Source organism: Marmota monax, unplaced genomic scaffold (assembly GCF_021218885.2).
Source record: "Marmota monax isolate L192 unplaced genomic scaffold, Marmota_monax_Labrador192_F-V1.1 WCK01_AAM20220418_F8-fsc00126, whole genome shotgun sequence".
Taxonomy (NCBI): domain Eukaryota; kingdom Metazoa; phylum Chordata; class Mammalia; order Rodentia; family Sciuridae; genus Marmota; species Marmota monax.
The window spans coordinates 5,555,895-5,583,524 of record NW_026695245.1 but is presented as its reverse complement, the minus strand read 5'-3'; the positions used below and the strand labels follow the sequence as shown (position 1 = coordinate 5,583,524).

The 27,630-nt window shown below is 37.8% G+C and overlaps 1 protein-coding gene and 1 pseudogene across 1 annotated transcript in view; one reads left to right on the top strand and one right to left on the bottom strand.

Moving 5' to 3' along the window:
* Positions 1-6,993: 6,993 nt before the first annotated feature.
* LOC131424057 (small nuclear ribonucleoprotein G-like) lies at positions 6,994-11,623 on the bottom strand (annotated as a pseudogene).
* A 340-nt stretch (positions 11,624-11,963) lies between these two features.
* The window catches only part of Mib1 (MIB E3 ubiquitin protein ligase 1), a 129,754-nt gene continuing 114,087 nt past the window's right edge, over positions 11,964-27,630 (top strand). Inside the window, exon 1 of the mRNA XM_046433889.2 lies at positions 11,964-12,314. Within this exon, the coding sequence (XP_046289845.1) occupies positions 12,086-12,314 (229 nt within the window). The 5' untranslated portion in view covers positions 11,964-12,085. The remainder of the gene's footprint in view (positions 12,315-27,630) is intronic.

Genomic DNA, 27,630 nt, shown 5'->3' with positions numbered 1-27,630 from the left:
ATTTCAATGTAGGTTTTTTTTTTTTTTGTATTAGGGATGAAAACAGAGGTACTTTTACATTGAGCTACATTGTCAGTCCTTGTTATTTTTGAGACAGGGTCCTGATAAATTGCTGAGGGTCTTGTTCAGTTGCTGAGGCTGATCTTGAACTTGTGATCCTCCTGCCTCATCTTCCCAGAGTCGCTGGGTTTACAGGCATGTGCTACCATGTCTGGCTTGGTTTAGGTTTTGCATGATGTGTTCTGACATAATCATTAGTATCCATTTATTTTTATTTATTTTTATTTTTTGAGTACTGGGGATTGAACTTAGGGACATTCAACCACTGAACCACGTCTCCAGCCCTGTTTTGTATTTTCTTTAGAAACAGGGTTTCACGGAGGCTTTTGCTGAGGCTGGCTTTGAACTTGTGATCCTTCTGCCGCAGCCTCCTGAGCCCCTGGGATTATAGGCATGTACCACCGCACCTGGCTCATTAGTATCCATCTTTTCTTGAACGTTTTTAGAAATTCTGCTTTCTTTGGCACTGAAATTCTTGCTTCCACACTAAGACCAAGTGCTTCTGGGAAAGCTGATATCACATCCAACTTAAGAGTGGATGTGAAATTCAGTCTTACTGTGACTTCAGAGTTTGATTCATGGATAACTATGTAACCCATTCAGAGTCAATGTATCATAAGAAACCTGTGTGGAGATTGTTGGGAAAGAAGAATTTTCTTTCTGCTGAAATTTATTTTTTCTTTTCTTTTGTCTTTCTTTTTTAAAAATATTTTTTAGTTGTAGATGGACACAATGCCTTTATTTTATTTTTATATGGTGCTGAGGATTGAACCCAGTGTCTTCCACATGCAAGGTGAGCGCTCTACTACTGAGCTATAACCCCAGCCCATTCTGCTGAAATTTCTAGCAATAAAGAAGAATGAAAATAGGCACTTGATTCCACTTGGTGACTATATTGGAAGGCAAGGGCAATCCCCAGCAGTGGGGAAAGAAAAGGATAATTATCATCTGATATGGGTTTAGAAGCCAAGAAAAGCAGGAAAGTACCAAGATTGATTAACCCGTCAATGCATGATATCATCCAGGATCCATAATCCCTTCCGTGTAAAATCTGGGGCCTATTTTGAGATTCAGAATGAAGACATCTGAGCAGACTCTGATGAATCTGGAAAATGTGAACTCCTCATCCCTCCAAAAGTCTCCTTCCTTCCTTCCATCATTCTCTCTTCTTCTCCTACTAACTTTTTTGAAATAGTTTAAAACTTACAATAAGTTGCAAAAATGGTAGAGAGTTCTTAGGTACCTTTTGCCCAGTTCCATCCAATGATAACTTATAACACCAAAGTTCCTGGTAAAAACAAGGAAACTGACATTGGTATAATTATGATTACTCATGTACCTTATTCAGATTTTCCCAGTTTTCATATGCACATCTTTATTTTTTTTTTTGGTGTGTGTATGCTTATAGTTCTATGAAATTTAATCATGTGTTTTTAGCATATGTATTTTATCATAATAACACTTACCACAATCAGAATATAGAACTGTCCCATTACCACAAAGAAACTCCCCTGTGTTGCCCCTTATTAGTCATCCTTCCCTCAACTCTCACCCCTGGCAACCACTGATACATTCTCTATCACTGTAATTTTGTCATTTCGAGCATGTTATGTACGTGGAAGTATACACTATATAACTGTTTGAGAAAACGCCCTTGAAATCTGTCCAAGTTGTTGCAAGCATTAAATTTTCTGTTTTTTCTTTGAGTTTATTTTTTTATTATCAAGTAATATTTAATTTCACTAGGCTTTCTTTGTCAACCAAAATACCCCCTTTTCTCAATGTCTGAGGGGACTAGCCTCTCATTATTTAAAAACCCCTGTAGTGATCTCATCTGAAGCAGTTTCTTGTCTGACTTGGGAGAAAATAGTTTATAAACCAGAAACATAACAACAACAGTAACAATAAAAACACAGTCCTGTGCTACATAATAATGCTGTGGTCAATGACACAGAGCATATAGGATGGTGGTTACAACGTATAGCCTAGGAGTGAAGTAGGCCCACACTATCTAGGTTTGTATAAGTACACTCTATGATGTTTGCACAAAGATAAAATAGCCTAACAGTGTATTCCTCAGCCTGTCAAATGACACATGACTACTGTATTGCAAAATTTTGCAAATTGATACTATTAGAGACCTGAGAGTACGTATGGAAATGAATTCTAGAAATGCCAGGCAGAAAAGAAGAGCATTTAACAATGGACTCAGCTGAACTGATCCACATGAAAGCACTTAATAGTTTTTAAATAAGATGTGTAGCCCAAGAAGTAGGTTAGTTGACTGAAAACTGGACTAAAATGGTCAGCTTTTGGTTACTGTGACCAAAACACCTGACAAGAACAACTTTGAGGAGAGAATGTTTATTTGAGGATCACAGTTTCAGAGGTTCAGTCCATGGTTGGCTAATCTATTGTTCTAGGTTCAAGGTGAGGCAGAACATCATGATGGAAGAGCATGGCGGTGGAAAGCTGCTCAGGTCATGGCAGCTAGGAAACAGAGAGCGAGCAAGGAGCCAGTCACCACTCCATTCCATCAAATAGATTATTTCACTGATTAGATCACAGCTCTCATTATCCAATCATTTCACCTTGGAACATTCCTGCATCACCTAACATGAGCTTTTCAGGGGACACCTCAAATCCAAACCATCACACTTGCTTTCAGTAGGTTGAGCTGCCAAAACTTCCTTAGTATAATTTAAAAAAATTTTGCAGTGCTAGAAATCAAACCAACTACCTTCTGCATTTGAGGCAAGCACTGTACCTCTGAGCTACACCCTCAGATCTTTCCTGATATAATTTCAAGGAGAAAATCCATAAGCTTAGGAAGCAGGAAAAGTTGTCCTTGAGGATAATCTTCTTATTAAGAAATTTGAGAGCTGCAATTACCAATTTCTTCTTCCTTTCTTTCTTGTATTGGGGATTGAACTCAGGGGGGCTTTGCCATTGAGCTAAACCCCCAGTCCACTTTTATTTTTCAGCAGAGTCTTGCTGAGTTGCTTAGGTAGGCCTCCAACTTGGGATTTTCCTGCCTCTGTCTCCTGAATTGCTAGAATTACAGGCATGTGCCAATGTGCCCAATTTGCCAGTATCTTTCTTTTTTTTTCCCTCTTTCCACATTTTAAACATTGATGCCTTATAGTTGTATAGAATGATGGGATTCCTTGTTACATATTTGTACATGCACACAAAATAACAATATAATTTGACCAATATCATTCCCTAGCACTCCTTCCCTCTCTCCCTGTCTCCTACTCCCTGATTACTTTCCTCTAGTGATATCACTTTGATTTTCCTGAGGTCCCAACTCCCTACCTTTCTTTTCCTTCTTCCTCTCTAGATTCTATTTGAGAGAAAACATACAATGCTTGACCTTCTGAGTTTGGCTTATTTTACTTAACATAATAGTCTCTAGTGCCAGCCATTTTCCTGCAAATGACATAATTTCATGCTTCTTTCTGGTTGAATAAAACTCCATTGTGCATATATATCACACTTTTTTTTAATCCATTCATCTGTTGATGGGCATTTAGGCTCATTCCAAGTTTGATTATTATGAACTGTGCCACTATAAACATGGGTATGCATTATCACTATAGTATGATGATTTTAATTCTTTTTTTTAAAAAAAGAGAGAGTGAGAGAGAGAGAATTTTAATATTTATTTTTTAGTTTTCGGCGGACACAACATCTTTGTTTGTATGTGGTGCTGAGGATCGAACCCGGGCTGCACACATGCCAGGCAAGCGCGCTACGGCTTGAGCCACATCCCCAGCCCGATTTTAATTCTTTAAGATAAATACAGAGGAGTGGTATAGTTGGGTCCTATGGTGGTTCCTGTCTAGTCTTTTGAGAACCCTGCATACTGATTTCCATAGTGGTTATACTAATTTACAGTCCTACCGGTAGTGTAAAAGTGATCCTTTTTGTCCACATCCTCTCCAGCATTTATTGTAATCTTAATAACCGCCATTCTGACTGGTGTGAGATGAAATCGCGGTATAGTTTTGATTTGTTAATGATGTTGAACATTTTTTCATATATTTGTTGGTATTTGTATTTCTTGAGAATTGTCTATTTAATTCATTTGCCCATTTATTAATTGGGTTATTTGTTTGTTTGTTTTGGTGTGAATTTTTTTGACTTCTTTATATATTCTAGATATTAGTCCTCTATCAGAAAAGTAGCTAAGATTTTCTCCCATTCTGTAGGCTCTCTCTTTAACTTCCAGCTGCCAGCACCTAATTGTTTCTTTTGCTGTGCAAGAGCTTTTTAATTTTTTTTATTTTTTAGTTGTCAGTGGACCTTTATTTATTTATATGCAGTACTAAGAATCAAACTCAATGCCTCATACATGCTAGGCAAGTACCATTGAGCCACAACCCCAGTCCCAGTGCAGAAGCTTTTTAACTTGATGCTATCCAATTTATTAACTCTTTAGCCAGTATCTTCCAAAAGCTCATTGGTGGCTTTCATTTGCTGGCTAGGAATGATGGTGGGGGATTTCACTATTGCAGACTATTGAAATGTTTTCCTTGATTTCAATCCAGGCTAACAGAGGCCAAGTATCAGTATGCAAGTGTGAAATACAAAGTAAATGCAACTATAAAAGAGAACTATATGGTAAGAATGGCAATCAGAATGTTTTAATTCACATAGTTCTTTAGTGTTAGCTATTAATTACAATGTGTTAAACAGAAGGAAATCTTAGTTTTTGGTCTATGCAATTTAAAAAACTCTGATTCTGTTAAGCAGAAACCTGACTCCTCACAGTGAGAAGATATGACCTTTAATCCTGTGTCAGTATGTGAGTCTTTCCATAGATCCTCAGGAGGAAAGACCCAGTAACACAGCCAAAAAATTATGGTATAATTCTTCCTCCCCCTTTGTTTCTCTCAAAAAGTGATCAGAAGCATTTTTTTTTTCCAGAGTGAATGGGCACTAGGGAAAGGGGAAATTTCCATTTTAGGAATCACTACACAGTGGTCATGAATATACTAATCTCTAGTGACCAGAAAGTTACTGGAGTTCACTGGTAAGAGAGATAGGTTATGGAAGTCACATGGTTAGCCCAGTTTTGGCTCTAGTACATTATAGTGATTACAAGGAATCAACTAGTGGTTATTTCTCTAGTTTATTTTTGTCTGTGCCACTCCCCGTATCCCAAACTGCAACTTTGGGCTGAAGTGATTCTTCTGACTCCACCTCACAAGTAGCTGGAACTACAGGTGACTTCTCCAGTTACTAAATGCAGAGTTGGAATGATGGACATATCTATCAACTGGAATAATATGCATACTGGCTTCCTGACCCATGAAGTGGGACATTATAATAAAGATCACCTAGGAGCCTTGTAGCTACCCTTTTCTACCAAAAAGCAAGCCAAAAGCAATAACAGCACATACTTGGGTGAATTCAAAGACTTGAAAAATGCAGGCATACTGATTTCTATCACATTTCTATTTAACTTGCCTAAACCTGCAAAGAAAGATGGGCTCTGTGTATTAGTGTAAGTTTATTTATTTATTTATTTGGGGTGGGATTTCACTGTGTTGCCCAGGCTGGCCTCAAACTCACAATTCTTTGGCCTTTTCAGCTTCCTGAGTAGCTGGGATTACAGGTGAGGGAACCACAGCTGGCTCTTATATTACTGTAAATTTAATCAGGTGGTGATTCAATTGCAGTTGCTCTTTTAGATGTGGCCTCTTTACTGGAGCAAATCTATGTATATACTTGTGGCTATTGTAAATGTAGATTTGAAAATATTTTCTCAGTTATCACTTGACAGGTTATCACAAGCATATTGCTTTCATTGAGCAGAGACAGGAGCATATACCTTCAAGGTCTTTCCTCAGAGTCTATTGCTATGTCAAGTCTATTGCTTTCTGTCATTATCTGGTTTGCAGGGACTTTGATTGTCTTATCATCTCATGCATTGTCACATTGGTCCATTATAGTGATGTCATCTATTAATTTGATTTTGTGAGCCTAAGGCCTATGCACCTTATGGAGGGCAATCTTCTTTACTTAGTCTACCAATTCAAATGTTAATCTCATGCAAAAACACTCCCACAGACCCCAAGAACAGTGAAAAACTGTTACAGCTCTAGTCAAGGTGACACTTAAAATTAACCACAACTCTTTGCAATCCATTGGAGGCTGAGATTTTAAGTCCCTCGGGAATAAAGATTTGGATCACTCACTAGGTATGGGGACTCTGATCATTTGATGTACTAGCAGAAGGAAAAGGGAATATGGGCTATGTAGTGGAAGGAGGCAGATATTTCAACTATGGCCTTATGAGTAGTAATATAAATAAGGACAGTGACAGCTATGTTTACTTTCTTCTGTTCTTTATTGTATTAGTTTCCTTAGGGCTGCTATAACAAATTACCATCCATATGTAGTAATCTTATAGATGCAGGAATTGCAGGTTTGATGGCAGATTAAAACAACAGAAATTTATACTTTTACAATTCTGGAGGATAGAAATCTGAAATTAAGGTGTCACTAGGTCTATGTTCTCTCTTTGAAGTGTTAGGGGAAGAATTCTTCTTTGACTTTCCCTAGTTTTTCATGATTGTTGGCAATCCTTGGCATATCTTATCTGATACCTGTCATTCCAATCTCTGCCTCGGTCATCACATAGCCTTCTTCCTGGTATATCTGTGTCCAAATCTCCCTTTCCCAATGATTAGGGGACTAATCATTGGGTTTAAGGACCACTCTATTCCAATATGATCTCATCTTAACTCATTTCATCTACAGATATTTCCAGTAGAGGCGGTCCACACTACCAGCTGCTTGGGAGGCCGAGGCAAGAGGATCCCAAGTTCAAGGTCAGCCCCAGGCTTAATGAGGTCCTAAGCAACTTAGCAAAACCCTGTCTCAAAATAAAACATAAAAAGGGCTATGGATGTTGCTCAGTGGCTAAATTACCCTGGGTTTGTTCCCTTGTACCAAAAAAAAAAAAATGGGCTGGGGATGTGGCTCAAGCGGTAGTGCATTCACCTGGCATGTTCGGGGCGTTGGGTTCGATCCTCAGCACCACATAAAAATAAAATAAAGATGTTGTGTCCGCCAAAAACTAAAAAAAAAAAAAAAAAATTAAATAAATAAATATTAAAAAATTCTCTCTTTTAAAAAAAAAACAAAACTATTTCCAGATAAGTCACATTTACAGGTACTGGGTGTTAGGACTTCAACACATCTTTTGGGAGGGACATGATTCAACTTGAAACACTTTCCTTCTCTTTTCTCCTACTTTATATATGGAGTGTTGTGGTTGTTTGACACTTCTCTCTTTTCTCAGTCTTGCCAATCTTTGTTGATGGTGTTAATTTCACAATATAGGTTACATAATATCCAGATAGGATTGTGGCTGAACTGGAAGAGGAATTTGTATCTCCTAGATACGGACATGGTAGTGGATATGACTTTGTGCCTTCTTTTTTTTGAGGGAAGGAGGGTGAAGCTATATTTAAGTGGAATAACTGCATTTTGCTAAACACTTGGGTGATGTTATTATTTCCATCTTATGTGTAAGTTTGTTAGAAAATGGTGAAAATGGTACTGAAACCTTGAAAGAGTAGACTCTTCTTATATGTGAGAGACTGAATAAAGGATTTATTTATTTTTTTCCTGCTTCTGATAGAGCTTTGGCAGCTTCTGGTTCCTATACAGGCAGGACAGTTCCAGCAGCAGAAGCATCAGGGCATGCCCTGCACTCATGTAGCTCTGACTTTGAAAGTGGTAGGTCACTTTGGGCTCTATATCTCTGAAAAAATGTATCATCAAAACATTTGGAGAAGGCCAGACGCAGTTGGTTAGGGCCTCCCAGAGGCTCAGAAGGCTGATGTAGGAAGATTGCGAGCTCAAAGCCAGCTTCCGCAAAAGAGAGGTGCTAAGCAACTCAGTGAGACCCTGTCTCTAAATAAAATACAAAATAGGGCTGGGGATGCGGCTCAGTGGTCAAGTGCCCCACAGTTCAATCCCTGGTTACTCTCTTCCCCACAGTTCAATCCCTGGAACCCCCCAAAAAGAAAAATTTGAGACTTTTGTCAAACTGGTCCATTTAAAAGGCCTTGAAATAGTCTCAGCAACACAAAAGGATTAGAAATTCACAAGACATTTATCAAGGGGATGGATGGATAAGAGAGTTGTTAAACTAGCATACAGTGAGAAATAGGTCTAGCATTAGATGTTATAATTTTAGCTATTCACTTTTTCTGTATTCTTGAACAAGTTACTTAATCAGTACTAGCCTCATTTTCTTCATCTCAAATGTGGGAACTGGGATACTTTGAGGTTTTCATACTTGTGTCAATGGTACTTCAGAGGGTTTCCTTTTTTCCTATTACAAAGTTTATTTAACAAAAAGTTTAATATGAAAAATGTACATGACCTGATTTTTATGTCATAGTTAAACAAGACCTTTGGAGAGGGGATACAGATTTCTCTGCTGAATAGTCATTATTTATACTCCTTCCAAGGCTTCTAACATGATGATGCTATTTCCTCATATTACCAACATTCCAATACTGTCTTGTTGCCCACTAGTTGTCATCTCTACACATTCATCTATCACAAGATTCATAAAGGGGTCAAATCCCTGCAATATACTTTGGACATGTCTGCCAGCATTTAATTCCAATGATAACTTCTTGTCCATAATTTCTTTCTTTTTTTTTTTTTTTTAGCTAGGAGGGTTAACTTTGCTCATGTGTCTACTCGGCAGGCTCAGAGATGCTTTAAAATGGTATTGGTGGTCTCCTTCAGACTTCCGAGGTAGAATTTTTCACTCCAGAGGTTTTGAGGAGATCCTTCGAGCCCTGCAAAGGCAGGCAGAAGGGAGGACTGCGTGTGAGTGGGCTCCAGCCTTACCATCTTCCTTTATTTGGACTATGGCTACTGGTATAGTTCAAATGTATGGGGAAGGATCAAAGGCTTTGGCTGGGGAAAGAGAAAGGGAGGATGAAAGCAAGTAAGCAAGGAACCATTGGTTTAAATGCCCTATTAGGATTCCTTTTCAGTTTAAGGAATTATAGATCTTCATTTAAGGAAAAATGAAATTCTGGTATTAAAAACAAAAACCCTGGGGTCTGGAGTGTAGCTTAGCAGTAGATCTGTGCTTCGAATGCATGAGGCCCTGGGTTCAATGCCCTCAGTGCTCCCCTCAAGGCCCTATTTAGTATTAGATTATGTCATAGTCAATGTAAAACTCCTGGGTAAGTCAAACACAATTAAATATGGAGAAAGCCATTATTGTTATATTTGATGTACAATGTAAGGCACTATTAAATATCTGACATCTCAGCTGGTTTTTCCTTCAATGAACTTACATTACAAAGTCAACCAAAGTATAACTCTTAACAGTGGCCATATTTTATTTAAAAAAATTTTTTTGAAAAATCAGTTTAGGGGTCAGGGTTGTGGCTCAGTGGTACAGCACTTGCCTAGCATGAGTGAGGCACTAGGTTCCATCCTGGGCACCACATAAAAATAAACAAATAAAATAAATGTATTGTGTCCATCTACAACTAAAAAACAATTTTTAAAAAATCAATTTGGTAATTTTTTTTTTGAGAATTTCAATATTTATTTTTCAGTTTTTGGCAGACACAACATCTTTGTTTGTATATGGTGCTGAGGATCGAACCTGGGCAGCACGCATGCCAGGCGGGCACGCTACCACTTGAGCCACATCCCCAGCCCCTCAATTTGGTAATTTAAATGATTAATTTAGCTGGTTGGCAAGGAAAGAAGGACACCAGACAAGATACCAAAGACAGTAGGAAGAGTTGGTCAAGCAGAAATACTTAAGAGCACCCTTGGCTAAATACAGTTGAATAGCTCTGGCAATAAACACACATTTAAAATTTCCAGAGTGAAAATATTTTGAAACACAAATTAGAAATTTGGATCCTGTATTCGAAGCAAACATTTTAATTGCTTAATCTATATAATTAGCTTGATTTGGCATTTGGGACCCATAATTAGTATTTCCTGGTAGTTTTATTAACATGAAAAAATTAAGACCATTTTATTTATTTCACTACATAATAATTCACTGAGTCCTTTTTACACCCTCTTTTGCATCCTTCCATTTGATCATTTACTCTGCTGGAGCTTTCCTCTTCCCTTGCATGCTGGGCTTTATTTAAGACCGTGGTCTTACACCATACACACCATAACGTCATTTAAGCAATAGCACCAGAAACCACTCTCAGGGTCATCTTCCTTTCAAGGTTGTATTTTGCCATTGGGGATGGATTATGTCATTACTATGGGGCAGTTATTTTTTATTTTTATTTTTTGGTACTGGAGATTGAACCCAGGGATGCTTTACTTCAGAGGTACATCCCCAGTTCCTTTCTTTCTTTCAGATGCTGGTGATTGGACCCAGGAGCGCTTGACCACTGACTTACATTCCCAGCCCTTTTTTCGTATTTTATTTAGAGACAGAGAGACAGAGAATCGCTAAGTTGCTTAAGGCTTCGCTAAATTGCTGAGTCTGGCTTTGATCTTCCTGCCTCCGGAGCCTCCTGAATTACAGGTGTGAGCCACCAATCCCGGCCTTTTCATTTTTTATTTTTACACAGGGTCTTGCTAAATTGTTGAGAGTCTCGCTAAATTGCCGAGGCTAGCATCGAACTTGAGATTCTCCAGCCTCAGGAGTTGCTGGGATTGCAGGTGAGGGCCAATGAGCCCCGCAGTGGAACAGTTACTAATAGGCAAAGTTTGGAGTCTACTTTTTATCTTGACTCTGCATAAAGACAAGGCACATTTTCCAAAAGGCTTTTATACTGGCTCATAATATTCCACACCATTGAAGTTCATAAATAATCATCCACTCTGGTTTGAAATGCTTTCAATTTACACATACAAAACTACGGTCGCTTTTAATCTGTGCTATAATCTCTCTTATTCCCGCCCTCATTCAAAAAGAAAGCTAAAACAATATGGAATCCCAAATTCACTTAGTGCGCCTAAGAACACTAGAATTTACAGACTGATCTCACCACCTATGCAGGTTCAGCGCCAGGGTGGTATCCCCATCCTCACTTCCTGCAGCCCCCACCTCTAGGATGGCTCCGCCCCTTCCCTCTTAACCAATGGGGCTCGCCGCATCACGGGGAGTCAACTCCAGCAACCCGCCCCTTCACCACTCCAGGCTTGAGCGGGGCTTTCGACCCCGTTTTACCAGACCTTGCGCATGCGCATTCTCATTGGACCGAGAAAAGACGCTTAGAGATCGGTTTTCGTCGCCTTTCTTTCCCCAATCTCGCGACTCTCCTAAACCCTTCCCACCCTTTTATTGCTGAGGATCCCCTTCCCAGTTACTCAGAGAAGGTGCTGCTCAGGCCTTGAGTGCGGCAGTACCCGGATGTGGAGCCGCTCTCGCCCGGCGGGGACTCTGTGGCGGGGCGGAGCGCGGCGGCGTGCGCGGGGGCAGAGAGAAGGGGGCCCCTGGGCCCGGGTGCTCGCCGGACGCCGGGAGGTACCACCGCTGCCTACGGGGGAGGAGGCGGCGCCGGTGCTCGGGCGCCCACCCCGGAGCGAGGGGTCGGGGGAGAGTAAAGGCCAGCATTTCGGCTTGCCCCCCGCCGCCCTCGCCGTCCCCTCCGGGCGAGCCTCCCCCGGCCCTCTGCGCTCCCCGCGCTCCCGGCCGGGGGAGAGCGAGGTTTCTTGGCGGCCGTCGCTGTAGCCCGGCCGGGGAGCCCGGAGGAAGCGGGAGAGTCCCCGCCCACGGCCCCCTCCCCTCTGCCCGCTCGCCGCCGCCGCCTCCGCCTCAGACCCACAGCGGGCCGGACTCCAGTCCGAGCGGGGGGCGAGGCGGCGACGGCTGGGCAGCGGCTGTGGACTCCGCGGGGACCGCGCCGCCGTCCCCGTGAGTTATTCCCACGTCCCCCGGGGCTCGCTGCCGCCCCCGCCGGCGCCGAGAGTCCGGCCCGGGCCCAACTCACTCACGGGCCCTCCGGCGGCGGCGGCGGCAGCGGCGGAGCCCACCGCCCGGGCCCCGATGAGTAACTCCCGCAATAACCGGGTGATGGTGGAAGGGGTCGGGGCCCGGGTAGTGCGCGGCCCCGATTGGAAGTGGGGGAAGCAGGACGGCGGAGAGGGCCATGTGGGCACCGTCCGGAGCTTTGAGAGCCCCGAGGAGGTGGTGGTGGTGTGGGACAACGGCACCGCCGCCAACTACCGCTGCTCTGGGGCCTACGACCTGCGCATCCTGGACAGCGCGCCCACCGGTAAGTCAGTGCCACCTGGCTGGGTCTGCGCGCTTTAGGGAGGGGACTCTGCTGCGATGGGCTTTGGGGCCGCCTCGCGTGTAGTGCCCGGCTGGAGTGAACAGAAAGGGGAGGGCCACATGGAATTTTAGATTCTGTGCCGGGTACACAAAAACTTGCAGAAACGACCTCCTTCTTCCCAAGGGAATTAATGGCAGTTCCATTACCAGGATGCTTTCCAGCCTGCAAGACACAAAGCACCGAGAATACAACAGACACAGTTCCCCTCCCCTCCTCCTCTTCCTGTAGACACGGGGTCTGGAGAGGCCTGTCTAATAAGCCATTGAAATTAATCAGCCATCAAGTGATAACTGTCTGAAGGGAGGCTTGCCTTGCCATATGGTGTTTAGTTGCCAAGGGGCCGTTCGTGCTTCCAGTTTGCGGTGATAGCTTTTTTTTTTTTGTTGCCTACTGTGACACCGTGACTTGGAGTTCAGTCGTCGAATGATTGGTATTTAGAACTCTCTGAAATTATTTTTTATCTAAATTGTTTAATTTTATATGTTTCTATCAATAGAGGAAAAAATAGTGTGAGCTCTTGACCCACTTCTTTGGAAACACCTAATTTCTTTTTTTTGGGAAACACCTGATTTCTTAGTTTGTTAGCATTCTCTCTCAGTAGGGTGATATCAGGTTCCTACCCATTCAGTTGTTGTCCTTGATTCACTACATTATAGGGCTCTTGTTATAGACTCTAATTTTTTAAAATATGATAAACTGAAGGCTTGCTTTCATTCGGAAGTATCCCTGTGTTCAGTCCCCAGTATTAGCCCCCCCCCAAAAAAACCCCAAAACACAATACCCCAAAACATGCCCTGAACTACAGTTACCCTTTTTGATATCCTGCTTTATTTAATCTAATTCATTTTCACAGATTTATCCTTGGTAATTGTATTCAGTAGAAAATTTTAAATTGGATACTTTTCAGAATTTCTAAACGAGATGCTTCTAAGATATTATAATTGAATTTGACAAAGCCTAACAAAATTATTTATTTACTTATTTATTATTTTATATGGTGCTGGGGATTGAACCCAGGGCCTTACACATTCTAGGTAAGCATTTTACCACTGAGCTATATCCCCATCCCCACTTGACAAATCTTGAAATGTGCTCATAGTTTTTGCTAGCATCAATAAAAAAGAAATTAACAACAAGCCGATTCAGTTTTTGCACAAGTAATTTATAAAATTGTGTTTGTTAAACAGTTTTTTATACACCACAAAGGGATCTATGTGCATGACCAAAAGAATTGTTTTCTGTTTGTTTATTCTTACAGAATATGCCATGCATTGTAAGCATAGATATGAATATACTGAAAATATAAATCTATTTCTCCTTTTAAGTATAAATGGTATTAAACTATTTTACTCTTGAGCTTTTGTTTTTTCATGTAGTACTATATTGATAATTGTGCCATGTTAGCATGTATGTGTAGGTCTTCCTTATTCTTTTGTGGCTACATAGTATTCCAGTGACTGGATGCAGAAATTTGTTTAATCAGTACTTTATTTATAGGCGTTTATATTAGGTCTTCTTACTTACAATGATGTCCTGAATAAAATCCTTGTATATGTATCTTTGCATATGTGCTAAGTACTTCAGAAGTGGAATTGTTGCATCAAAGCATGCACATATTTAAACATTTTGATAGATGTTGATTAATTTCATTGTGAAAACATTTTACGCTTTACACTCCCAGCAACATATGCCTGTTCTGCTCACTTAAATTTTGCATGCTAGCTCATGCTGAAGCCTGACCACAAGTCAATGATTAGGAGGAATTCTTGGGATCAGTAATTGTAGATTTTGGAGAAATTTGAATATCTTTCTAAGGTAAATGTAAAGTTTAACAGACCCTGAACAGGGCACAATACCTGTGATCCCAGCTGAAGCAGGATTGCAAGTTTGAAGCAAGTCTCAAAAACTTAGGCCTTGTCTCAATAAAAATAAAAAGGGCTGGGAATGTAGCTCAGTGGTAAAGTATCCCAGTGTTCAGTCCCCAGTATGACCTCTCCCAAAAAACAAAAACAAAAACACAATACCCCAAAACATGCCCTGAACTACAGTTATCCTTTTTGTCATCTGTGGTGAAAATATTCAAAATTCTTTTTTTCTAGTTTTATAAAAATATGTAGCATATTACTATTGTTGAAAATCATACTCCCAATGCAATAGAATACCGGAACTATTTTTATTACCTTCTATAGTGATTTTGTGTGTGTGTGTGTGTGTGTGTATGTGAGAGTACTGGGGACTGAATCCAGGGATCCTACCACTGAGCCACATCCTTATTTATTAATTTTTAATTTTGAGACAGGGTCTCACTAAATTGCTGAAGCAGGCTGGTCTTGAACTTATGATTTTCATGCCTCAGCCTTTTGGTTACTAGGATTGTAAGCATGGGCCCATGCCTGGCTTATAGTGATTTTTTTTTTCCTCCCACTTTTTTTATTAGTGCATTATAATTGTACTTAATGGTGGGATTTGTTGTTACATATTTGTATGTGCACATGTTATAATGTAATTTGACCAATATCTGTAGTGATTTTTGAAGGGATGTTAATGTTGTCTATATGTTTTGTAGTAGAAAGTATATCATATTAATGATTTCATTATCCTAATACAAAAATAGGTGTTTTTCAGAGGCAACTGTTTTAGACTCTTAGTTTTATTTACAAGGTAATTTAACACATTGTTAATATATAATGGTTCATCTTGTCTGATTACTTTAGCAGACACCTTATTTTTTTGGTGCTGGGTATTGAACCCAGGACCTTGCATATGTTCTACCACTGAAGTATGTCCCAGCCTTTAGCAAACATTTTAAAAATGCTCCTAGATGCAGGAGGGGTAGCCTTCATGTGAAATGTATTTTAGTTTTTATGGTTTCATTTCATCAGGTCTTTTATTATTAAAGGATTGAACAAATCATAAGTTCTTGGCTCTGGTTTTGCCCCAGGACTATAATATTACTTTCAGAGTTTTATTTTTTCTCCTTCAAAATATTTAATAATTAATGTCCATTGACATTTCATTCCGTTTTGCAAGATTTACTCTACTTATTATATTCAATACTTGATATTTATATAATAGTTGAAGTTAAAACTTCATAATGTTAGGGTCTTGCTAACTATAATTATTGAAACCAGGAAATTGGCAGTAATACAATAGTACTGACCTACATGCCTTATGCTAGCTTTATCAGTTGTTCCACTAATGTTCTTTTTGTGGTCCAGGATTATACATTGTATTTAGTAGTCTTCTTGAGTCTGGACCAGTTTCTTGTTCTTTGTGTTTTATGATCTAGATGTTGAACAATGACCACGTAGACTGTCTCTCAAATTAGGTTTGACTCATGTTTCCTCATGATTACATTCAGATTATGTATTTTGGACAAGAGTACCATAGAAATGGTATTTTGTTCTTCTTAGTGAACCTGACCAGGAGGTATGTATTATTCATTTGACTCATTAATAAGAGTGTTAACTTGCCTCTCATCAGCAGGTTTATTCACAGTTGGCTTTTGCACTTTTCAGTTCATTGTCAATGTGAAGGAGGTAAATAATCTTATATATTATCATATAATACTTTTTTTTTTTTTGGTACTGGGAATTTAACCCAGGGGTACTTTTTAAAAATTCTATTTTATTTATTTTCTTCAGACAGATCTCTCTAAGTTGCTGAGGGTCTTGCTGAGTTGCCAAGGCTGGTCTCAAACTTGTTATCCTCCTGCTTCAGCCTCCTATGTTGCTGGGATTAAAGACGTGTGCCACTGCATGTGGCTGACATATTTGAACTAGATAGGATAATAATGTTGTCTTTTGGTGGTGCTGGGGATTGAACCTAGGGCCTTGTGCTTTCGGGGCAAGTACTCTACCAATTGAACTATATCCCCAACCCTAGATAGGATAATTCTTTATTGTAGGTATGTCCTGTATTTTGTAGTGGGCCAACGTTCCTGGTCTCTACCTATTAGATGCAGTAGTATCCACCCCTTATGATAATCTACAATATCTCCAGACATTTCCAAAAGTCCCTTGGAGGGAGCAAAATCGGTTTAGGGATATGTAAGAGTGTGGTAAACGTAGGTGGTAAAACATTAATATCATATTCAGGGGAATAGATATCTTTTTGTGAAGGGAGTGGAATACAATTGGTGGAAGTAAAGGAGGGACTTTAACTGTTTTGGTTATGCTTTGTCTTAAAGTGGATGGTGGGTCATTGGTGTTAAATTTTTATATTTTTTATGTGTTTGACATATGTTGTAGTTAATTACAAAAACAAACAAACAAAAAGGACTTGGTGTTATGGTGTTTACCAGAATAACTGTGGTTGCCTTTGTATTTATTTTTATTCTTTGTTTGAGGTACTGGGAATTGAAATCATGAGCGCTCTACCACTGAGCTACATCCTCAGCCCTTTTCATTTTATTTTATTTATTTTGAGACAGTATCTCACTAAATTTCTGAGGTTGAGTTAAAACTGTTGGACTCAAGTGATCCTCCTGCCTCAGCTTCCTGAGTAGCTGCAATTATAGTCATGCCACTGCACCCAGTGATTATTCATTATTTGTGCTCTACTTATACCCACATTGAATGGACAGAAATTTTATCACAGTATGTTTGGGAATTAAGAAATGGTTGACCTTTAATATAAAATTTGTTTGAAACTTTTCTGAGGGTTAAAGATTCTGGAGTGATCGTGTCATTTAGGATCTTTCTCTTAGACTCTTATCACATATTAGAGATTTTTAACGGGGGGTTGTATGTGGGTCTGAAATATTTTGGTATATATGTTTTTTTCTTTCGGGAAATATGTGTTTGAATTTATGTTCTGGATAGTTAAACCTTACAAAGAGGAACACTTGGTATATATTTGAGTGATAAAACTTGAATCTTGTATCCATATACTTTTGGCTAAATTGTAGTCAGCAAGAAGGTTGTGGAAATATATGTTATTATTTAGTTAATTGATGTTAATTTTGTGAAGTCTATAATCAAGTAGGTATAGTTGACATTGTATCGTGTAGATACTAATTTATAGGATTTGGGGGAAAATGTGTTTTTACTTGTGCTGGTTTTGTGATCATTTGACTACAGTGTTGTTACCAAAGAGAATGAAGACTATTTGGATTTCCTATAGAGGTTCTTTTTTTTTTTCTGTTATTCTTGGTATGAATAATAAAATCTTAGAGGTAAAGAAAATCAAGTTTATTGTAGCAAATACTGTACCAATGAGCTACATCTGTAGTCCTTAAAATAAGTTTATTCAAAATTAGCTTTCCAGTCATAGTTGGTCCAAGCTGTTTTAGGGGTAGCTCTTAATCTTTTATTTCCATCCCTAGTAAAGACCATTTCTCAGGTCACATGTGGAGAAACTATTCAGATGTTTGTATTCATTTAAAAATTTAAAAGTGCTGACTCTGTTTGACAGGGATGGGGGTGGGAAAGGAAACGGATTAATAATCCTCATGTTTTCCTTTTCTAATTTGTTTCTAGAACTATAGTAGAAAAGGGTATTGTCAGAGAATAGAGCATTAGGATAAAACAGGATTTGGGGGAACAATGGGGAATAGGATGCCAGATCTGTGAATATTGTGAGATATTTCTTGCTAATGGCATCTGCAAGGAAATCTTGATTTTTCTAAGGATCCTGCTTATTTTAAAGATGTCTACAAAATGACTTTTCTTATTTACTTCTGTCAGAAAATACTATGTTTTAAATGATGATTTATTTATCTGTTTATTTATTCATTTTTAGTGGGGATTGAACCCAGGGCCTCAAGCATGCCCAACTACCACTAGATTACATTTTGGTTGAGCACTTCATTAAATCAAGTAGTAGACCTGTATGTCAGTACTTCTCAAACTTTATGTTATGGGATAGTTAAACTTTACAAAGAGGAAACACAGATATCCTGGGGACCTTTTAAAATGCAGCTTCTGATTCAGTAGCTCTGTGATTCTGCAGGAGTATTTTTAATAAGTTCCTAGGTAATGGACATATTACTCAAGGACACACTTTGATTAGCAGGGAATTAAGTGACTATCTTTCTACTTGAGATGCACAGACTTTCTGTTTTCACTTCTCCCCTCAGCAGATTTCAAACCTTGATTTATTGTTAGAGTAATATATGTTTCTAAAAGTAGACTGGTAGTCTGGGAAAAGAGTGTACACAAAGAAATAAAGTTAGGCAGGTGTGATGGCACATGCTGTAATCCCACCTACCAGAGAGGCTAAGGCAGGAGGCTTACAAATTCCAGGCTGGCCTCAGCAACTTAGTGAGACCCTAAAAAGTAAAAGGGACTGGGGATGTAGTTCAGTGGCAGAGTGTGAGGCCTTGGGTTCAATCTCCAGTATCCCTGTCCCCCTCACAAAAGGAACATGTAACAGCTTTCTGATATACATGTTTTTTTGCAAGTGTAATGCTACCTTAATATATTTTTCTAGTACTGTACTTAATAGCCATATTCCTCTGATTAGATTAGATATTTCCTTTTAAATGTGTTCTCTGGTAGCTAACCCACCAGGAACTCTTCTCACCCTTTTTGATTGCTAGCCATTGTGATCAGTGCACTTGTGCTTCTGTTACAGTAAGTATGCTGTGATGTAATTGTCTTTTGCACTAAATTAGTAGTTTGAGAGAAAGGTGTATGTGTTATATTTTTATCTTTTAGAAACTTAATCTATAGCTATAAATAAATATTTTCTGTACAAAATGTGTTTTTCAAAGGGTTTTTTGACTTATTTGATCTGAGGTTAGAGAGGTAATATCCTAAAATAGTTAAAAGGTAACTCAGGCTCATCCGGATTAAAAAATTTGTTTCATCACAAAGTTAGTGAATGGCAGATAGTAGGGATGAACATCTAGCTTATTGCTTTTCTTCTAGTTTATTGCTTTTCTCCTTTGTCATTCTTTCAAATACAGTCAGTAGTTCAGAAATGATCATTATCTATAATACTTTTCCTGTGTGAAAATTGTTTATAAAATTTAAATATCTAGTTTAGAAATGAAATGTCTAGTGCTTGCGATTTCCTTATTTTTGTACAGCTGAGATTTTACTGTATAGTTGTGCCTTGGTATCTTCAGGGGATTGATTCCAGGAACCCCTGAAGATACCGAAATCCAAGGATACTCAAGTCCCTCATATAAAATGGGGCAATATTTGCATATAACCTATGCATATTCTCCTGTATATATTAATCTCTAGATTACTTACAGTATTTAATTACAGAGAAAATGCTGTATAAATAGTTGTTATACTTTGTTGTTTAGGGAATAATGACAAGGAAAAAGTCTGTACAAATTCAGTACAGACATGGCTTTGCCTGTGTAAAATTTTCAGTCTGTGGTTGGGTGAGTACATAAGGTGACACTATAGTTTTGTGCTTATTCCTACTTGATATGTTTTGTTTTTCTTACAAATAATTTAATAGGTATTCCTTATATAGTAAAGTGAATTATTTTTATGCCTTAAACTTATCTACTTATAAAGAAATATATATGTATACTCATCTCTTCTTTGCCTAAATGTGTTGTTCTTCAGCATTCTTTTTTTTTTTTTTTTTTTTTTTTTGCGTATTTTTGTCTTGGGTATCTTTCTGTGACAGAACATAATCTGTATTACTTTTTTTTAGTAGGTATATAGTATATAGTAGTTAAAAACAGTTTTATTTAATCATTCTTTTATATTGTTTTCTTTTTTTTGTCATTTTATTTATTTTTTGTGATACTGGAATGAAGGACCTCACACGTTCTATGGGGCAAGCACTCTACCACTGAACTACATCACCAGCACCTTTCTGACATTTTAAACGATGCTGCAACAAACATCCTTGTGTGTGTATATATATAATCTTTCTGTATACTTTTTTTCTTTTGTTTTTGCTGTACTGGGGATTGAACCTGGGCTTCTTTACCCAGCTACATCCTCAGCCCTTTTTATTTTTTATTCTGAGACTGCGTCTCACTAAATTGATGAGGCTAGCCTTGAACTTGTGATCCTCCTGCCTCAGCCTCCCAACTCACTGGAATTCCATGCATGTGAGGATCACAGATGCATGTCTACTCTGCCTGGCTTGTGTTTAACTTATTGTTAATTTATTATAGGAAATTCTCTTGTAAATGACATGATTAAATATTGTGTACACTGATTTTGAGATTCATTGTTTTTAATAGAATTTATCTTGTTTGTATTTATTATAACTGGTATATATTTTTTAGTTTACTACTGTCTTACTTTTTAAATTTTAATGTGTATTTTTTCTCAGTGAGTTGGAAATATCACTTTTTTTTTCTGTTCTCATAGTGGTTACTGTTTAATATTTAACAAACTGAAAAATTTGTGTTCTATACATGTAGAAAATGAAGTAGTCTCTTTAATTTCCTATGCTCCATATTTCTTACCTATTCCATTTGCCTTGGTTTTATGGAAATTATCAGGAAAATTAGTCCCAAATAGTTTGCATTGTTTTTGTTCTCTCTCTTCCCCATAAATATATGATCTTTCATTATATTTTAGAATTTGCTCTGAAAACTGCATTAAATTTCAAGGGCTAGTGCTATAACATGTAAAAGGCCCTATAACTCCCAAAAGGCCATTAAACTTCACAGTTATATTATTAGTAATTTACTGGACTTAAAATTTAAGCATTGAGCTGGGCATGGTGGTTTGCACCTGCAGTTGCTGCTAGTCAGGATACTGAGGTAGAGGAATCATTTGAGCCCAAGAGTTTGAGACCAACCTCGGCAATGTAGTAAGACCTTGTCTCTTAACAACAACAGTAGCAACAAATACAAAAACTTAGTACTTTCATATTACTGTCTCATATCTTATATCTCATGTCTTTCCCTTTGTCCTCTCTCTTTTTTAAAAAAAGTTTCTTTTCTTTTTTTTTTTTTTTTTTTTAAGAAATAGTTAAGAGTCCTTGGAGGCCTGAAAATTACTTAATTTTACTATACTTTCCCTCCCACTCCCAAACCCGAGTAATAATTTGTGTATTTATTTCTCAGTTCAAAATACTTCTCTCAAAACTAGCTCTCTGGTCCATTTAGTGTTGAAGATGAGAAGTCTTACTCTAGTGCATAGTATGATTATCTGCTTAACTTAATGTAACACTATTGTTAGACATTTATGATTTTTCTGTGTGTGTGTATGTAATATGTAACAGGTAGTTTCTTATTTATAGTTATATTTAGCGTTTTATAAGAGGGGCTGGGGATGTGGCTTAAGCAGTAATGCGCTGGCCTGGCATGTGCGGGGTGCTGGGTTCAATCCTCAGCACCACATAAAATAAAGATGTTGTGTCCACCGAAAACTAAAAAATAAATATTAAAAAAAAAGAAAAGAAAAAGTATCATTCCTGTGAGAAACTTTTTTGCTGTTAAAGCAGTTTATTGAGCTACATATGAGGCATTAGGTTCTCCAGGTTGAGGTGGTTAGCCTTTACTATCAAAGTAGTACTGGGGTCCTTAATCTTTTAGCTTTTCTTTGGTCCATACAGATTAGCTCAAAATCCCAGTCATTTTAAACTCTTGCAGCCAAGCTCTTCCTTGGCAGATATGACGTAATATCTGCCATTATATCTGCCATCATATCATGTCTACTCAACTATCAGATGGTAGATAGTATTTCCTTTTCTTTTATGAGAAAAGTTTTACATTTAATGTTTGTGTGTATGTGGTCAGGGACAGTAGGGACTATTGTAGGATCTGGAACCCATAGATACAGAGGGCTGACTACTTCTTTTTTCATTCTATTTACTAGTTAAGTAAAAACTGACTGAAATTTAGCTCTTAGTGTCCTATCTTTTGTGTTGCTAGTAATTTCTTACAAATTAATTGGAAGGTCTTTCATTTATATATTTTGAACAAATGATTAAAAATCCACTAAATTTAAAATTAAGTAAAAATTATTTTCTTTTAAGGATGAAAACATGAGAATTTATTAGCAATATACCTCATTTCCAGTGTTGTAAACTATATAATGAAGGAAATGTATTATTATTAAAAGTTTATTTTTTTGGGTACTGGAGATTGAATCTCCAGGGGTGCTTTATCACTGAACTGTATCTCCAGCTCTTTTTGTTTTGAGACAGGGTCTTGCTAAGTTGCTGAGGGTCTCACGAAGATGCCAAGGATGTTCTTGAACTTGTAATTCTCCTGTCTCTCAGCCTCTTGAGTCAATGGGATTACAGGCGTGCACCACTGTACTCTGCTTGGAAACATCTTTAAACATAAGTTTTCTTATTAGTTTCTTTGGGACAGTATTTTTTCATTTTTTTTAAGACAATACCTGGGATAGATTAAATGGATATATATATTTTTTATTTTTTAGTTATAGGTGGACACAATATCTTTATTTTATTTTTATGTGGTGCTGAGGATTGAACCCTGTGCCTCACGCATGGTAGGCGAGCACTCTACCTCTGAACCACAACCCAGTCCCTAATGGATATAATTTTAAAATATATCTTCCAAGGAGCGTTTCATTTACAAATACTTTTCATCCCAGAAAAGTTGTGCAAATTTAGAATACTATTATTGTTATTTTTAAATATTTATTTTTTAGTTATATGTGGGCACAATATTTTTATTTTATTATTTTATTTTTATGTAGTGCTGAGGATCAAACCCAGTGCCTAATGCATGCTAGGTGAGTACTCTTCCACTGGGCCCCAGCTCCAGCCCAGAATACTATTATAAAAAAAAAAATTAAAATTTTGACTCTTTAAGTTCTTATCTCAAGATAATCAGTGACTTGTGTATCATTAGGACACACTACACAAGTCAGCCTAAGTGCCCCAAAGCTGCAGCATATGTTAATATGCTGGAGGTGCTTGAGGGCAGTTGTTAGCACCTCATATTCTCAAATTTCTACTCACTTTCACTGTATCTTGGGTTTCAAATGTGATGTATGATTATTTATAGTGACCCAGTGAGGGTGCTATGACAGTTGGTTAATTTACAGTAAGTAAAACTCAATTTTATTCTTGTATTTTTATGGAAAAAAATGAAAGTAGTTTTTTTGTTGTTGTTGTTGGTTCTGGGATTGAATCCAAGGCCACTTAACCACAGAGCCACATCCCTAACCATTTTTATTTTTTATTCTGAGACAGGATCTCACTCAGTTGCTTAGGGTCTTGCTAAATTGTTGAGGCTGGCTTTGAACTTTGATCCTCCTGCTTTAGCCTCCTGAACTTCTGGGATTACAGGCATGTGCCACTGTGCCAGCAAAAGTAGAAGTTTTTTAATATACTTTTTAAAAGTCTTTTTGATCTTCTTTTTTTTAATATTTATTTTTTAGTTGTAGTTGGGCACAATACCTTTATTTTATTTATTTATTTTAATGTGGTGCTGAGGATCGAACCCAGAGCCTCCCTCGCACGTGGTAGGCGAGTGCTCTATTGCTGAGCCACAACCCCAGCCCAAAAATAGAAGTTTTAATGGAAGTTTAAACTCCTTATTCAGATGCTTGGGATTGAGTTTATAAGCTTTTGAATTTTAGAATTATTTTATGGTATCTTTATCACATAACACACAGAGGCCTACAGCAATACCCGGAAATTAAGTACATTAATATTTCTGCAATGAAGCATATGAATAACTCTAAGGGGAAAAAGACTATATACTGTATGTAGCCCCTTGTTTGATCAGGTTAGATTTTATCACTAAGTGAGTTTGTGGCTAACTTAAAAATTAGAATTTAAATAACTTTTTATTTTGGTTGAGACAGGGTCTTGCTATATTGCTCAGGCTCATCTTAAACTAATGATGGGCTCAAGTGATCCTCCTGGATCAGCCTCTTAAGTAGTTGGGATTATAGGAGTGTTCTATCATGCCCTGTTTGTTTCTTTTTTAATTTTTGTTTTTAGACAGTGTCTTGGTAAGTTGTTGAGACTGGTCTTGAATTTGGAATCCTGCCTCACTCTCCTAAGTTGCTGGGATTATAGGTATGTGCCTCCATGCCTGGTGAATTTATCCTCTTGATGATAATCTTGTTCCTTTTAAAACAAGAAATGGCTGGGCATGGGGTGCATGCCTGTAATTCCAGTGACTCTGGAGGCTAAGGCAGGAGGAGTCCAAGTTTGAGGCCAGCCTCATTAATTTAGTGAGACTGTATGAAAATAAGAAGAGCTGGGGATGTATCTCATTGGTAAATTGCATCTGAGTTCAATCCCCAGCCTGTCCCTGCCCCCAGAAAACAGAAGAAAACAAAAAACCAACAACAAATAGGGTGGTAGGTGGGAACTTTTTTTGTGTGTGTGATAGTATTAGTAGTAGTCTTCTTTTTTCTCCCCCTAATTTGAACCTCAATTCTTCACCCATAAAATGAAATTCTTATGTTTCACTCGATTAATTTCTTACTCTTGTGTAACAAATGCTAAAAATACAAATATATTACTAAAATTTCCAATTGTACACCTATTTTGACTACTTGTTTCTTTTGTTTGGACTGAATGTGGCCTGGTTATAATTTTATTGTGTGTACTTACAATAGAGTAGCTGAGATTACAGAAATAGAAAAGATATGATGGGAGGGTTGTAGATTTTGGGGCGATACTGTCAAAGAAATTTTCTTAATGCATATTAAAAATTGGTTGGAAGCCAGGTCTGGTGGCACATGCCTGTAATCCCAGTGGCTCAGGATTATAGTCCTCCTGCTGAGGCAGGAGGATTGCAAGTTCGAGGCCAGCCTCAGCAATTTAGTTAGGCCCTAAGCAATTCAGTGAGAACCTGTCTTAAAATAAAAAAAATAAAAAGGATTGGAGATGTGGCTCAGTGGTAAAGTGCCTCTGGGTTCAATGCCCAGTACCCCCCATCATGAAAAAAAATATTGGCTGGAAGTAGATGGTGTTTTTCTCTTTTATATTGTTGAAATTAATTTTAAAAGGAATCTTTTTGATTAAAATGTATTTCTTTGAAATTAAATATTAGAGTAGGATTTAATAACTTATATTAACAAGATGCCCTAGATATGTTTTCATTCTTTAGACGATTTAAGTTGGGAGAAGGGTACCCATGCTAGACTGAAGCACTCTAAAGTTTGTAAGATTCACCTTGAATTTACTAACCTGTAACTTTAGGCAAGGGCTTCATTTTCTTCACCTATAAAACAGGAATGATAATGCCTATTTAAGTATTGTCCAAAGGGTTAAATAAAAATATAGCTGGGTTTGGTGGCCACACGGCTTCCGAGGCTGAGGAGCCAGCCTCAACAATTTAGTGAAACCCTAAGCAACTCAGTGAGACCCTGCCTTTAAATAAAAATACAAAAAGGGCTGGGGATGTGTTTCTGTGGTTTAGCGCCCCTGGGTTCAATCCCTAGTACCAAAAAAAAAAAAAAAAAAAGTATAGCACCAAACTTGGTAATAGTAAATAGTGGCTGGTGTTGTTAATCACAACAATCTTATTTTCATTAATTTAGTATTTCTCAAGAGTCAGGAATGTGGAATATACCAACCAGCTGGTAGGTCACAAAGGCCTTGCCCTCATTAAGAGTTTTAATTATAGTTGAGACTATTTCTAAAGGAATTAGTAATTTGATAGTTCAGGAGAATAAAGATGGATACTGGAGTTTGGTTAACCTACATTAATCTGTAATAATTTTTTGTCACTTGTGATTTGGGGTTAAAGTTTTTTTTTTTTTGGTGTGTGTGTGTGTGCCCCTCCCCGCCCCCAGTGCTAATAAGCAAGTGCTTTGTCACTGAGCTAAATCCCCAGCCCTATGGTTAAAGTTGATGAATCTATAAATCAGAAATAGAATTTCTTCGTTGGTTGAATGACATAAAATTATGCCACAGTAACTAATTACATTTGATAATTGTTAAAGAATTATAAATTCTTTTAATAGTGTAGGTGGACACAATACCTTTATTTTGTTTTTATGTGGTGCTGAGGCTCGAACCCAGTGTCTCACATGTGCTAGGCAAGTACTCTACCACTGAGCTACAGCCCCAGCCCTAATTCTATTTGTTTTTTTGGTACCAGGGATTGGCTCTAGGAGCACTTAGCCATTGAGTCATCCTTAGCCCTTTTTATTTTTTATTTTGAGACAGGGTTTCACTAAGTTGCTGAGGCTGGGTTTGAACTTGTGATCTTCCTGCCTCAGCCTTTCTAGCAGCTGGGATTACAGGTGTATGCCATCGTGACTGGTATTAATTCTTTTTAATTTAGATGAAGTCTTTTAATTTGGGCAAGAATTTTAGTGGATTAGCTAGGCACCATACTAGTCTACTGAAGATTTTTTACTTTATTTTTTTGTGATACCAGGGATTGGACCCTGAGCAATCTATTATACTCAGCCTTATTCCAGACCCTTTTTTATCTTATTTTTGAGATGGGCTTTTGCTAAATTGCCCAGGCTGGCCTTGAGTTTGTGGTTTACTGGCATAGCCTCCCCAGCTGGGATTATAGGGGTGCTCAGCTGTTTTTTTTTTTTTTTAAATTTTTTAGTTTTAATTTTCATTTGTTTATATGTGGTGCTGAGAATTAAACCCAGTGCCTCACACATGCCAGGCAAGTGCACTACTGCTGAGCCCCAGCCCCTGCTCAGCTGTTTTTATTTTTAGAAAGCTTTAAAATTTATCATATAATATTTTAAATAGCCAAGTAGATTAGTCAGTAATATTAGCAAATATACTGTTGTAGAAACTAAGCACTACTAATATATTTGAATACTGTATGTGTATTGCTCTCCAGTTACATTGTCTTTCTTCCTGTCCTATGTTAACTATCAGGTTAGTTTTTTGTCATTCCTGAGTTATGTTTTATATTATTTAAATGTCATGTCTTTCTATGTAAACAGTACGTAGTACTATATTTGTTACACTGTATTCTTCTGTAATTTCGAAATACTCAGCATTATGATCGAAGGATTCTTTTTGAATTTTGTGGCTGTTCAAAAATCTATTTTAGGTATTTTATTGTATACCTAATATATGTAGCCATTTTCTTGTTAATGAACAATTAGGTTTTTTTTTTTGCTATTAAATAATTGCTAATTTAGATAGTCTTTTTCCATATTGAAGTGCTTAATAGACTGAACTGTTTGTATTGAAAACTCTAGTTTTCTGTCATCTTTTCTATGGGGAAATGTTTTGAAAGGTTAAATAGTTTTATTATTTACATGTATAAAGTGAGAATATAAATTGATATGGGGTCTATAGGGAAATTTAATACTTTCTTTTAATCACTCCTTTGTGAATCTGAGCTTTTTCTGGTTTTCTCAAGAGCTTATGGTTATTGATATTAACTAGCATGCTTTACTGTTTT